Here is a 14674-nt window from a genome sequence, read left to right as displayed (position 1 = left end):
TGTGAGAGTCGCGTGCAGTCTGTGCAGCCGTCTGGTGGGAACATGCAGCGCACTGGCAGGGCCGGAAAGTGGGGGGGCCAATGGCCCCCTGGCCCCAGTGGTTCCGGCGCCTATGCCTGGCAGTCTCAGTCGTACCCTCGGCCCTGGAACACGTAACTCTCCAGTCAGGCGGACGTGCAGTTCCTCTTATGGCCACCAGGTGTCAGAGCTGTCTCCACACTCTACCGTCAAGGTTTCACCGAAGAAGAAGAAACAACAGCTTCCCATCAAATTCCCGTTAGAGTAAAACATCGTTTTTTTTCATTTGTTTCAGTAAATCAATTATCGGACCAACCGTTTTTTGTTGAGAAGATGGGCACTAGAGATGACGAATACGACTATCTGTTCAAAGGTAAAGCTGTGCATGTTTTTATCTGCTAGACTAAGCTGTGTGGCCAACGGAACTGCCCTCAGCCTTTCTTTGTGTTCAGGTCTGAACGAACCTTCTGAAACGGGTCATCACGTTCAATCCGCGTCCGGAACTCCTAACGAACCTTCTCTGGCCCGTTCGTGTAGGAAATGATTGGCCGTGTGCTCGTCGCTCCAGTTTATCGGTTCAGGCTAGTAGTTAGCTCGGGGGTTAGCCTGCCGACAGTCAGTGAGTGGGACACACCTAACATTTATCACATCATGAGATCCGGACTGAGCAACCAGCGGGACCGTTACCGGGTCTCAGAAACACACACAGACCGGTTCGGTTCGGGTTTACGGGTTCTGAAAACATACCGAGTCAAGCAGAATTTAACCATCTGATAACTGAGCTCAGGCTGTTGCGAGGCGCCTGAATATCACATTAAGTTACTGACGCAGATTAAATGATTCATATCTGTCCTCTGCAGGTCCACTTTTACATGAGAAAATGTTTTTATCATCCTCCTTTAAACTGCTGCTGTTCTGTTGGATTAGTTTGTTGTGATTCACTCAGCATTACTGCACTTTTAAACGCTGAACGGAGCGGAAGGAATACAACACTACCGCTGACTTGTCTGGTTCCCATGGCAGCAGGCAATGGGGGGGGGGGGGGGGGGGGGCTTATCAGGCAGCAGGCATCTTCCTGTTATTAAAGTTGTTATAAATAAGAGGAATCTCCAGACTTAGTTTTTCAACTAAAACCAAGGCTGGGTCAGAACTGCAGATGTTCCCAGTCTGCAGAGGTCAAAACCAGTCGAAACTGGTTCATCATAGAACCAGACTAGTCCGGGTGGTTCTGATCCAGCAGAAGAGCTGCTGCTGCTGAACACCTTTCTGCTGGTTCTGCAATGTTCCCACCAAACATCCCAGCTTGTTTTGTTTGGGTCTGTGTAATAAGATGGGTCCCGTTTTCTTTTCCTTCACGTGGATGGCCCAGTCCGTCTCTTACCTGTGGAGGACATAGCACCAGGTGCATTCTGGGAAGAAGGTGAGCCAGTGGGGACAGTGTGATGGTTTGGACCATGTTCTGCTGGAAAATATTGGGTCCTGCCTTTCATGTGAATGTTCCCTTGACCCATAGAACTTCTGACCAAGTATTTAAAGGTTCATGGATGTAGTGAAGGAGGATGTTGGGATAGGGAGAGATGGAGGCAGGTGATCTGCTGTGAAGCAGCTGAAAGAAGTTGTTATTGCCTCCCTCCGAAGACACAGCTGCGTTGTTGTAATGTTATGGATGTGACAAACACAATGTATAGATTTTTTGCCTGTGTGTGTATTAGTTTTAGAATTATATACAATAAATACCTATATGAATGTACTGTCCCCTACAAAAGTATTGGCAAGGCAGATTTCTTTGTTTTTGTTGTCTGCTGAAGAAATTTGGGTTTAAGATCAAAAGATGAATATGGGACAAGAGTTCAGAATGTCTTTTTTTTCCTGGTATTTACATTTAGATGTGTTAAACAACTCTGGATATATCACTGTTTGTATTAGACCACATCATTTTTAGGTGAGCTAAAGTAAAGGAACAAATAATCTTAAAGTAAATAACATTTAATATGTGGTGGCATAACCCCAGGCTTCAGGCACTTATTATAGAAGCAATTAGTGCCTCAAGCCTGTGACCCATCAACATCACCAAACTGTTGCATTCTTCATTTGAGATGCTATTCCAGGCTTCTTTCAGTTCTTGTTTGCTTCAGAGGGTTTCTCCCTTCAGTCTCCTCTTCAGGAAGGTGAAATGCGTACTCTATTAGGTTACGGTCAGGTAATTGACTTGGCCAGTCTAAAACTTTCCACTTTTTTCCCCCTGATGAAGTCCTTTGTTTTGTTGGCACTGTGCTTTGGTCTTTGTCCTGTTGTATGATAAACTTCCTCTAAATTATTTTGGATGCATTTCCTTTTAAATTGACAGACAAAATTTTTCTGTACACTTTGGAATTCATTCTGCTGCCACCATCATTAGTTACATCATAATAAATATTAATGAGCCTCTTCCAGAAGCAGCCATGCATGCCCAAGCTATGACATTACCTCCACCATGCTTCACAGATGAGCTTCTATGCTACGGATCAAAAGCAGTTCCTTTCTATCTCCACACTTTGGCCTTCTCATCACTCTGGTAGAGACAAATCTTGATCTCATCAGTTCCAGACGTTTTGTGGCTCATCTCTGTATTTCTTTGCAAATTCCAATCTGGCCCTCCTATTCTTCCTGCTGGTGAGTGGTGTGAATCTATATTTCTGCTCTGAGTCTTCTTCGAACAGTGGATTGTGTTACCTTCACCCCTGCACTGTGGAGATCGATGGGGATGTAACTTACTGATGTTTTGGCTCTTAATATTTCTGTCAACAACTACTGTTGTTTTCTTTGGCCAACCTGTTCAATATCTTTTGCTCAGTACTCCAGTAGTTTCTTTCTTTTTTAGGACTTTCCAAATTGTTGTGCTTGTTATGCCCAATGGTTGTCTAATGGCTCGGATCAATTTTCTTTATTTTTCAGCTTTTAAAATGTCTGGCTTTTCTCCCATAGACAGCTCTCTGGTCTTCATGTTGGTTTATCCTCTTTAACAAGAAATGCAGTTTTTTAGGTTTAAACCCAGGCTAAATCTTAGACTAGTCATGCAGCACTATTTAATGTTGGAACAATCAACTTAAAAGCAACACCTGGTCAACAAGAAACACCTCTCAGTCACATGTTCTAGTATTTTTGCTTACTTGACAAATGGGTGGGTTCAAGCAAAGAGAGATAAGAGAGAGCCAGAGTTGTTTAACACATCTAAATGTAATTACCAAGAAATACAAGCTGAAATTCTGAACTCTTGTCTTATACTCATATTTTGACCTTAAATCCAAATGTCTGACACCAAAAACAAAGAAATTTGCTTTTGGAGGGGACTGTATACATACATAAAGCTGTTTAGCTGCAGTTGTAACTAGTGCAGCATCATCACCTGCTGTGGTGATTTAACACAATAGTGCTGTGAGTTTGTGTGCGCTGAGTGGCATGGACTCACATCTATAACTGATTTACTTTTGGAGGCAACCTAATTCAAGATGGCCACCATAGCTAATCAATCTTAGCAAACACAAAAATGGATATTTTTCATCTGATTTCACAAATATTGAAGTAAAATTTGGTGTGTAAGCAGCTGAGCAGCATCCCTATTCCAACCACTAATCCGTGTAATGAAATTTCGCAATATTGCATGAAATTATAAAAAATGTTAATTTTAAGGTTTGACCAATATACATTTTAATCATAAAATGATTTTTGGTTAAAACTCTGGCAGAAAGCAGCGGGCGATATGCATTCCGTAGAGTAACATTAGGTCTTTTAATAATTTAATTTAATAATTTATTACAATGTCAACCAGTCATCATACCTGTTTGTGTCATTGTGTTTTTTTTTCTGTTCTTTGTGTCAGTGGTTCTTATTGGCGACTCAGGTGTGGGGAAGAGTAACCTGCTGTCTCGCTTCACTCGAAATGAGTTCAACCTGGAGAGTAAGAGCACCATCGGGGTGGAGTTTGCTACACGCAGCATCCAGGTGGACGGCAAGACTGTAAAGGCCCAGATCTGGGACACGGCTGGACAGGAGCGTTACCGGGCCATCACGTCAGCGTGAGTACAACGGCGGCAGGTCAGGGAACACAGCAGGACAACTTGGACCAGTTTGTGTTGAGGCGGCACACTGAGAGCTGAGGTGGTGAACTGGACAACAAACACTGAGCAGGGTTTGGTCAAATGATTCTGTCCTAGTGTAAATATTTGTCAGCACCACTTCACATTGGTTGAATATTGGCTGTTTGCTTATGTTTGTATATTTTAGATTGGCAGTGATCAGATGAAGCAGGTGGTTATGTTGGATTGACTTCAAACCCCCAGCTGTTTTCTACAACTCTTTCTTTTAAGTGGCTGTTCATGTGACAGACTGGCTTGCATGCAAATATTTAAAATTAAAGCAATTTACACAGCCCTTAGCTTTTCATTAACTCAAAGTAGAAACTGTAAAAGACTGCCTTTCTGCAGTCAAACATAGTCTGTGCTTCTGCTATAAAATGTAGATAAGGATTGTTATCAGATCACAACTAGAGTAATCTACAGGGATCTTTTTACAAAATGAGTAGGACTTTCATTGTGTTTAGTGTATCTGATTCTGCCTCAACCATTTACAGTAAGTCTGACTATTTTAATTTAAAATATTCAGTGTTGGCTTTCTAAAGAGACCAAAATAAAACATTTCCTTCAAATGATGTTCGTTTACTTTGGGTATGCCACGCACGGTTCCTATGCAGTCCGAAATTCTGTGTCAATTTGAAATTTGATTTTAGCATTTTATAGTTTTAGATAAGCATGGAAATCAAAATGTTAAAAAATTACATTCAGTTCATTTTTAAACAGTCACTCAAACATGTAAAGTTTTTTTCACAAGAATTGTATATAAATGATGAACACAGTCATTCATCATGATGTTCACTTCTGGTTCATTTACCTCTAGGCCTGTCGTGATAAACGATAAATCAATTAATTGCACAATAAAAAAATGAGGTTGCTAAATTTCATTTATCGGCGTTATCGTTTCCTCTTGTCTCTGTCTCTTTCTACTGAAGACACTGGAGGACAAAAGGCTCCGGTTCTCTTCACCGACCCCTCCCTTTCTCTTAGTGTGAGGGGGGTGCCTTGGCTTGTACCTTTTTAGCATTAGCCCACGCTAGGAGTTAGCAATCTAAAGAAATGTTGTTTGATATTGGGGGAAAAAACAAAATGGAATTGGTTTGAAGCTGGAAGTACCAGCAGCGGTGTGGGAGCACTTCAGATTCAAACCAAATGACCGAGGAGAACCACTGAACCTTTGAGAGCCGGTATGTCGCCGTGTGCTTTTGTTAGTTTGCACTTTTTGTTTTTAAAACTGTCAGTTTGTCTGTCTTCTCTATATAATATATATAATATTTTTGAAGGGTAGTTTAGTTTACAGACTTAATAATCTGTACTGTTTTAGTTGAATGTAGGTTTTAGTTCCATTTTATTTATTTTTTTACTTTTTATTCAAGTGCATTTTTTGTTAACGGAGACTGAGAGTCCATTTTATTTTTGTTTTCGGTAGTACAAGTACATTAATCTTTGAGAGGATGTACTTGGACTATTATTTATTATCATTACATTAGTTTAAAATGGCCTCCAAACGATATTATCGTTTATCACAATCATTTTTGAGACAATTATTCGTCCAGCAAAATTTGTTATCGTGACGGGCCTATTTAGCACAAAAGCCCTTTTGTGAGTTGTCACTAGGGAATGAACTCAAAGACGAGCCCCTCTGGCCATTTATAAAACCTTAATTTAGGTGGCCACATCCTAATTGGCTGTATAACCACAGATCATTAACCATATGTTTCACAGACTATAAAGTCTGCAAGTTTTCCCTCACAAGATTGTCCAACGCTAAAGTTTTTTCTTTAGCTGTAAATGGTAACACAGTTTTAAACATCATATTGTATTGAAGAGAACTTGAACCCTGCTGTCAGGGAGATGAACAATTTAAATAAATCTGTTCACCGTTGTATTTCTTGAAAGAATTGTTTTCTTCTGTCCAACCTTTGTGCAATTTGTGCTAATTTTGAATTTGATGGTGGCAACCTATCTCTTAAAAGTTGTTCCAGGTCCATGTTTCCCTTTGTGAAGCCTCCCTTCTTCTGTTAATAACAGTCTGTAAACGTCTAGGAACTGAGGAGAGCAGCTGCTGGAGGGTTTGGAGGGAATGTTGTCCCATTCTTGGCTGATGTAGGATTCTAGCTGCTCAAAGGTTCTGCTTACCAGATGTTTTTTAATTGGTGAGAGGTGTGGACTGCAGGCAGGTCAGGTCAGCACCTGGCCTCTTGTACTCTGAAGCCATGATGCTGGAATGGATGCAGTCTGAGGTTTAACACCGTCTTGCTGAAATATTCAAGGCCTTCCTTGATAATGATGTCTGGATGGGAGCAAATGTTGTTCTAAAACTTGTATATACTTTTCTGCGTTGATGGTGCTTTGCCTAATGTGTAAACTGCCCATGCTATAGACACTAATGCACCCTCATACCATCAGAGAAGCAGGATTTTGAACTGTGTACTGATAACAGGCTGGATGGTGTCTCTCCTCTTTAGTACCGAGGACGTGGTGTTTTCAAGAATATCTGTCTGACCACAGAACAGTTCCCCTCTTTGCCTCAGTTCTTTGGTCCAGAAAGAGACAGCAGTGTTTCTGGATGCTGTTTATGATAGAGCTTTAATCAGCATGTGCAGTGTTTACAGACAGTGATTTGTGGAAATGTTCCTGAGTTCAGAACAGAATCAGACCTGTTTTTAATGCAGCGGCCCTTGAGGGCCCGAAGATCACAGACATCCAATATTGACTTTCAGTCTTGACCTTTGAGCTCAGAGATTTATCCTGATTTTTGAAATCTTTTGACGATATTATGAACTGTAGATGATGGGATATTCAAAGTCTTCTAAATGTTCCATAGAGAAACAATACTCTGAAATTGTTCCACTAATTTTAAATGTAGTTTTTTGCAAACTTGTGGACTCCTGCCCATCTTTACTTCTCAGAGATTCAGTTTTTCTAAAATGCTCTTTTTATACTTGGTCTTCTTACTGACCTGTTGCCAATTAACCTAGCTCCTCCAGCTGTTTCTTAGTTGTACCATTTATTTTTTTTAGATGTATTGTTGTCATGAAATTCAAAATAACGTTACATGTTCTTGGAAATAGTACAATTTCTTAGTTTTACAATTTGATATGTTTACTATATTTTATTGTAAATAAAAAGTGGGTTTTATAGGATTTGCAGATCAATCAGTTTTGTTTTTATTTACATTTTACACAATGTCCCAACTTTGTTGGATTTGGGATTGTATTTTCTGTGCCATATAAGATCTTAGAAGATCAAACTATTAAAAAACTGAAAATGATTCAATCTTTGATCTTTTGCCTTTGATTTTCTGAGCAAACTGACAAGAAACAATTTTTGCTGTTTTTATAAATCTTATTGCACATTGAAAAGATGAAACAAAGTACAAAAGTCTGGCAGATGGTTGAGCCTGCACGGGTGATGTTGACTACAGTGAATCCTTCTTGTGATCTTTGTGCTGCAGGTATTATCGAGGAGCTGTGGGGGCTCTTCTGGTTTACGACATTGCCAAACATTTAACTTATGAGAACGTGGAGCGCTGGCTGAAGGAGCTGAGAGATCACGCCGACAGTAACATTGTCATCATGCTGGTGGGCAACAAAAGCGACCTGCGCCACCTGCGAGCTGTTCCCACTGACGAGGCTCGGGCATTCGCCGGTCAGACTTCTTGGCATTTTTATTATATCATCTTTCTGTTTTATCAGAAACGCATTAAGAAATATCTGGTTGTCTGTGCGACAAAAGGAGAATACAGATACACTGACTTCAGAAAATATTCACAGTTTTATTACCTACAATCAAAAATATTTGTTTTTACCTCATTACGCAGTGCCCTAACCCTAATGACAAAGTGGAAACAGAATTTTATAAAATAAAACCCTGAAATATCACAGTTCTATCAGTATTCAGAGTCTATACTTTAGTCCTGATTTGAAACATCTTTGGCAGCAGATCCAGCAGATCCAGCCTTGAATCTTTGCCCCCCTGGACTGAAGATATTACTGCAGTTCTTTTTTACTTTTTTTTTTTTCCCAGTCTTAGTTCGGTTGGATGGTGACCGTCGATGGAGCCTTTTTCAGGTTTCTAGAGATATTCGATGGGGTAGAAGTTAGGGTTCTGGCTGGTCCACTTTAGAACATTTACAGAGTCATCCCTAAGCCTTTTCTGTGTGCTGAGTCATTGCTGAACCTTCAGACCAGTCCCATGTCCTGAAGACTGTGGAACAGATTTTCAGCTTGTCCTCTACCCCACACGTGTCAAACTCCGTTCCTCATGAGGGCGCTGTCCTGCATGTCTTAGATGTGTTCTTGCTTTAAATGGATGACTTGTTGCCGTGCTCCTGGAGAACCTGATGATTTGGTGAGGAGGTGATTAAACCATCTGAATCAGGTGTGTTGGAGCAGAAACACCTAAAACCTCCAGGACAGCGGCCCTCGAGGCCTGGAGTCTGACCCCTCTGCTGTACCCTAACCAGTCTCCTAGTCTTTGCTGCTGAAAAACACACCACAACATAATGCTGCCACCACCATGTTTCATGGTTGGAATAGTTAGGACAGTTTGGAGGCCTTTTGTAGAAACGTGCATGTCTTTTCAAATAATGTCGAAGAAGTTTAATTCAACTGTTAATGCAAATAATTTCAATATTTTTGGAACTGTGATATTTCAGTTTATTCTTTTTATACATTACAAAACTGTATAAATGTCTTTAGTTTGTTATAATTGGGTACTGAGTGTGGATTATTGTGAAAGAATAGGATCGGGCTGCAACATATTAAAATTGATCAAATTGAAGGGGGTCTAGATACTTCCTGAAGCTGGTTCATCCTAATAGTTTTAATTAATCTGATTTAACTATGTACAAAACCTGTCAAACAAAGAGTAATTGTAGTTGCTGAAAGTTTGATGATCCCATATTTCTGGATAACGAGTCAAACGGGTTTGCTCTCAGTGGAATGCTGCATGTTTCATGTCCATCTGTTTACCTTTGGCCCTCAGAGAAAAACGGTTTATCTTTCCTGGAGACATCGGCTCTTGACTCCACCAACGTCGAGACGGCCTTCCAGACCATCCTGACAGGTTTGTGTATATATATGTGTGTGTGTAGTTTTTTGGGGGGTTTTGTTTTGTAGGGCGTCTAAGCAAGGTGTTTTTCTTATCCTAGTCAACCTTTATGAGGCTTGTAAGAAGTCAGGTGCACACAAAGCTGCTTTGGATGCACTTTATGACACAAAGTCTGCCTTATCTCTGTAGGAGTGGCACAGCCTGTGTAATAACAACCAGGTCAGATTGCTCACATCTTCATAAAACCTAGACCATTTTATAAAAAATGGAGTTACATGTTAATCGGTTAACTTCATATGAAAACTGGTTGTTAAAGCTGCAAAATAATAAAATAAAGGCCTAGCATTCCTTGCAGGAATGCATATCGCTCAACACCTTTCATGCCAGAGTTTTAAAGATCATCTTATGTTGACTTTTAGTTGCTTTGGTCAAACCTTGAAAATATTATGTGCAATCTTTTGCAATACTGCAATTTGTTGCATGACCTTACACAATCTGTTAGCCTTTTGAGTATGCGTTGTGACTGTTAGCTGCTGTCAGTCCAAACTTTAGCTCAGTGTTTGTAAAACTGTTTGTGCAGGCTGTATGTTGTCTGCCGACGCCACCTTTAGTTGGATTGACTTCAAGAATTAATTGGTTGTAGATGTACAGCCAGGGCGTTTCCTTTAAATTCATTTAGTGATTCATGAGATATTTTGTTGACAGTACAGACAAACAGACATGGGCAAAAAAATTCTTGCTCTGCCTTTGCGTTTGGTGGCGGGTGTTTCCTAAAACAGCTTTTTATAAAAATCTAAAGCAAAGTGTTTCCAGTAGTTGAGTTATTAACATGTTGTTTAATGCAACAATATTTTAGTGGTTTTAGTTAGTGTTCTTTATCCATCGTTTCAGGGAAGCATTCACCTTTGACCTTTGATTAGAAGAAGATTTAAATCTGCCATTTGTACAATTATTTTTACCTTAAATGAATTTTTAGCAGGGCTGCACAATAAGAATAAATAAATGTATTCTTTCATTATACACAAATCCAGACTTCGGAAATCTCATGCCAATAATCTGTTTGGCCAATCAGTGAATGCTTGCTGTTCCCAGCTGATTTACATGGTAGTGGTTAAACTAGTTAAAAGAGTTGGGAGCATTGGGAAGACCAAAGGAAAAGAGCATGGAAAATATAGGTTTGACCTAAGTGATACTATTTAGGATTGGACCATTCCACTGTTGACTGGAGTCCCTCAGGAGTAGTTTTTTATTTTTTAAAATAATATTTTCAGCTTTACAAATTTAAGATTCCCTTTCAAGAGTTTTGACCCGTGAACTGTACAGTTCAAACCTGAATACACCGTAGTACACCAAAATGGAGTGCAATCAACCTCATTTCTTTCCAGCAGCAAAGCCTCTGCGCCTGTCAGGAACCTGACAGTGAACATGCTGTCCTTTCAGTGTCAGCACAGATCTGTGTCGTTTACTTGTTTAAATTAGCAACAACTCTGTTGAAAATTAATTTGATCATAAAAAAAAAATTGGTGATTGATGAAATATTTGTTTCAAAACAATCACACGATCATAATGTAGTCAGCCTGTCATAATGTAGTCAGCTGAATAAGAAAATAAAAACAAACAAAAACTCTTCACCCACTTTATTGTTTCTTAAATCTGGACTCTGGTATCATTTTAAAATCAACCAAGATGCAAAATTTAAGCACAAAAAAAGTAATATAAATCGCTCTGCTTCACCCTGTGGTTAAGATGCCATTTTTTTGTGATTGCGTAAGTTATAAGACAATTAACAGACAACATCCAAATGTAATAAAACATCCCACACTTTTCTAAGAATCAGACAAATGAAGCCATACTGTGGCCTTTTCTCAATCAGTGCTTCTTCAGTTCTCCTTGCATTACGCCATGGCTGGGTACAGTTTGTAAGTGAACAGAGTTGTTTGCTGTGATATCGTCCTTCCTCTCCACCTCCTCCATGCTCCTGGGCAGTTCCACTGTGCACCGCGGCTTGTCACGAACACAAGCTGTTTCAGGGCTAAGAAATTCAGAACAGAATCTGAAAATGAAACAGACATAAATATAGGTGTGGCATCCTTCAGCTCTACGTCAGGTTTTCAGAACTATGTTATTTTGCTATTTTTCAACAGTTGAATGAAATAAATGGAGACATATCGTGTCCCTGAGACAGGCTGCTGGGAACAGAGCCTAAAGATCTTTCACTTGTCTGTTCTGTGTCGGCACAACTTTGTCTGATCCCTTAAGTTTAGGAGCCTTTCTATATCTTAATGTGGTCAGAGTTAAAAATGTTCAGGCATGAGGACTGAAACTGAAAGAAAAAGCAGCCAAAGTCCAAAAGAACAACAGCAACAAAAACCTCTCAAAAAAATGTAAACATTGTGAACATCTTTGTGTTGTTAGCTCCTCATCCTGCTTTGGCTGCAGCAGTTGTATTGTTTGAACATTGGATCTCTGATGTGTCACATGCTATATATTTACTTTGATACTCTTTGTATGTTTACATTTTTATACCCTTGCACTGGGATTAATAAAGTATTCTGAGAGTCAGGGCAGTTCTTTTTAATGCTTTTTGTCCTCCTCCATCAGAGATTTACCGTATCGTCTCCCAGAAGCAGATGTCGGAGCGCCAGGAGAGCGACATGTCGCCCAGCAACAACGTGGTCAACATCCAGGTGCAGCCCACTGAGAATAAACCAAAGATGCAGTGCTGTCAGAACATCTAGCCCGGCTGTGGATCTGCTGCTAGCCACTTCTCTGCCACCCCTCTCCCACCTTCCCAACTCCCCTCAGAGAACAGACTGCCTAGGTATGGAACGATCCAGCTGCAGATTCAAGTCTGCGACCTGAACTCTGCTTTCTTCCCCACCTCTCAGTAAATAAACCCCAGTATAACCCCCTCTACTCCTGTCTTTAGGCTACTGCAGGACAGCAGGCATTTCATACCACGTTAGATTTCCTTGGTGTAGATGCGCTGACCTGTCACAGAACAGTCTTATATTTGAATGTGATTACTTTTCTTATTTTTTTTCCACCTTTTTTAACGACTCGTCTTGTCTTCTTCTCGATATTTATCAATCTAAAGCACATCAACCTGAAGCTATCCTCTGTCATCGTACCCCTCCTCCTCTTTAGTGCAATGTACTGTTTGGAAACCATGTGGACGTATTGAGCACACACGCTGCGGCGGCGTCATCCTGTTTGATCCAGTGTCTGTGAGTGTGATGTCAGAATCACTGGGTGTGATCTGCAGTCACTGAGTTTGGATCAGGTGTCAACGGAGGACTGAAACAGCCAAAATAAACCTTTAAAAATATACTATTATGCCAGTCTATTCTATGGACTAACATTTAGCTGTACTTTCATTTTGCAATTTTAATCAAATTTTCCAAAAATTGGGCCTTTTTTTATTTATTTAGTTTGTTTGTTTTTCTGTGAATGTACATGTTGTCAGTTGACTGTGCAAATAAGGGATGTGGGTTTTGGAGCGGGATGAGACTGTTAGCAGTCAGAGCTAACAGTGTCAGGGCTTTATGAACACAGGCCTAGAAGGAAACAAGCTGCAGCGACTCAACATTAGTGCAGCTCTGTATCCTGATAATCAATCAACAGAGAAGAAAAAAACTTTTATTTTATTAAGCAGAAATTTGGAAAAGAAACAGAAATAAATCCAGTGAGGAAGTAAAACAGAAATGCAAGAAGGAAATGACAAAAAGTACACATAAAAAAATGAATGATGATTTAATAAGAAGTATCAGTAATGACAGAATTTATTGGTACAATAATATATTATATGTTTATATTTTGTCTGTTTCAGTCTTCCATAAGCTGCTTTGCATCTGTTGTGCACAGCACTGTGCTGTGCTGCGCTGCATGCTGTTTCCAGGTGGAAGACTGGATGTGGATCACTGTCACTGCCTTTTCAGAAAGCAGAGCAGGACTCCAGAACATTCAAGGTTTCATTTGGCCCTGCTTCACCTCTCTGTGTGCTCACATTCATGCTTTCCTGCTCCAAACTTTGAGAAAGTCTTTATTTACCACATATTTGACTACAACTATGCAGAGTCTCACACACGGCTGTTTGCATTTTATTTTGGAGCACTTCTATAGCAGATGAAGGAGTTAAAGAGAAGTAGTATTTATGTATGACATTCCTATGAATCAGAAATATTAGAATAGAATCCACAGCTAATTGTGCTTGCATCTAACCACGGAGATGTAGGTCGGACCACTGAGGGAGAACATTACTCACAGGGTTAAAGTTCACGGTGTTGTACTGAACATCCATCTAAACAGCCTTTCTAGTTTGTTCTGCACTTACAAAATCAGAACCACTTATGAACCAAAACACAATTCTGAAAGTCTCCTTCTGCATCTGAACTTCCTCCCTGGTAAACTAAAGGAATCAGAGGAAAATAATAACTTGAGGATTAAATGAGTCACATTCCCACCATCTTGTATTCTGTGCCTCCTTCATTGACCCACAAGTTACAATGTGAAGGCTCCTGGGTACATCCCCGTCACATAAAGCCCTCAAATGTCTCCATCACATGAAGCTCAGGTGCGTCGACGTACAGTACATACCAGTGACGGGCGGTGCATTTCACACTAAGGCCTTCAGTGATGTCCAACTTAGTCAATAAATACCTCTCATTATGCCAGCGTTTATAACACCAGGACTGGAGAGTAGTTAAAAACACACTTAAGCACTACTTGGCATTGCATCACCTCAGCTGTGTACAAAATGGGCTTTTATCTGTCGCATTTTAAAAATCAACAAACCCGCATCAGCAATTAAAACATATCTGGTATGTTACTGTCAAAACTAAATAAATGTTTGCATTCACCAAAACGGCTGTGTCCCCCAAAACACTTATTTCAACACAAAATCCATTCTGGGACAGGTTAGCTAGCTCGGGGTCGGCCGTCCTCCTCTAACGAGATCTAGCTTCTCTTGAAAAGTTCGTCTTGAAAACAGCCTTGCCAGTAAATCAGCAACCAAATCAACGTGTTGCTCTCCTTCGGCCATTGTGGGTTAAAAAGTCTTTAACCATTAACAGTCCCGGGTGTGACTCTGTTGATCTGCATAGCACTGCCGCGGCTCAAACTAGTAAGTATCCATATCCAATCACAGGACGCGTAAATGTCCCGTTCAACGTGAGGCCAGCTAGAGGGCCTTACTGACACAACTTGTGATCTGATTGGCTTTGCAGCTGTCTATCAACTGTATCTGCCCGTTCACTTACAGCACAGACGTCTGCATTGTTGGTTCTGAAGGCCCGGGTAGATTTCATACAGCCTGGAAACATAAGAGCTGAATTCTGATTGGATAAAAACTCTGACCTAAAACAACAGCCCTGGAAGGAGCGTAATATGACACGAAGAGAATATGAATACTTTTAGATATCTGGGAAAGTAAATTAAAAATTAAATTACCTTTATCATATTTATGATGATTCTTGGTTATGTTAGGCCAGCAG

At 40.2% G+C, this 14674-nt stretch overlaps 1 protein-coding gene across 1 annotated transcript; it reads left to right on the top strand.

Moving 5' to 3' along the window:
- Nucleotides 1–207: 207 nt before the first annotated feature.
- On the top strand, nucleotides 208–13876 carry LOC108249368 (ras-related protein Rab-11A). Its single transcript, XM_017438721.3, has 5 exons — nucleotides 208–391; nucleotides 3878–4073; nucleotides 7585–7778; nucleotides 9117–9197; nucleotides 11784–13876. The coding sequence occupies exons 1-5, from the start codon at nucleotides 352–354 to the stop codon at nucleotides 11918–11920; spliced, it is 648 nt and encodes a 215-aa protein (XP_017294210.1). The 5' UTR covers nucleotides 208–351; the 3' UTR covers nucleotides 11921–13876.
- The last annotated feature ends 798 nt before the right edge of the window (nucleotides 13877–14674 follow it).

The sequence above is a fragment of the Kryptolebias marmoratus genome, linkage group LG15 (genome assembly GCF_001649575.2).
Source record: "Kryptolebias marmoratus isolate JLee-2015 linkage group LG15, ASM164957v2, whole genome shotgun sequence".
Lineage (NCBI taxonomy): Eukaryota > Metazoa > Chordata > Actinopteri > Cyprinodontiformes > Rivulidae > Kryptolebias > Kryptolebias marmoratus.
This window is presented reverse-complemented; position numbering and strand designations above follow the sequence as displayed.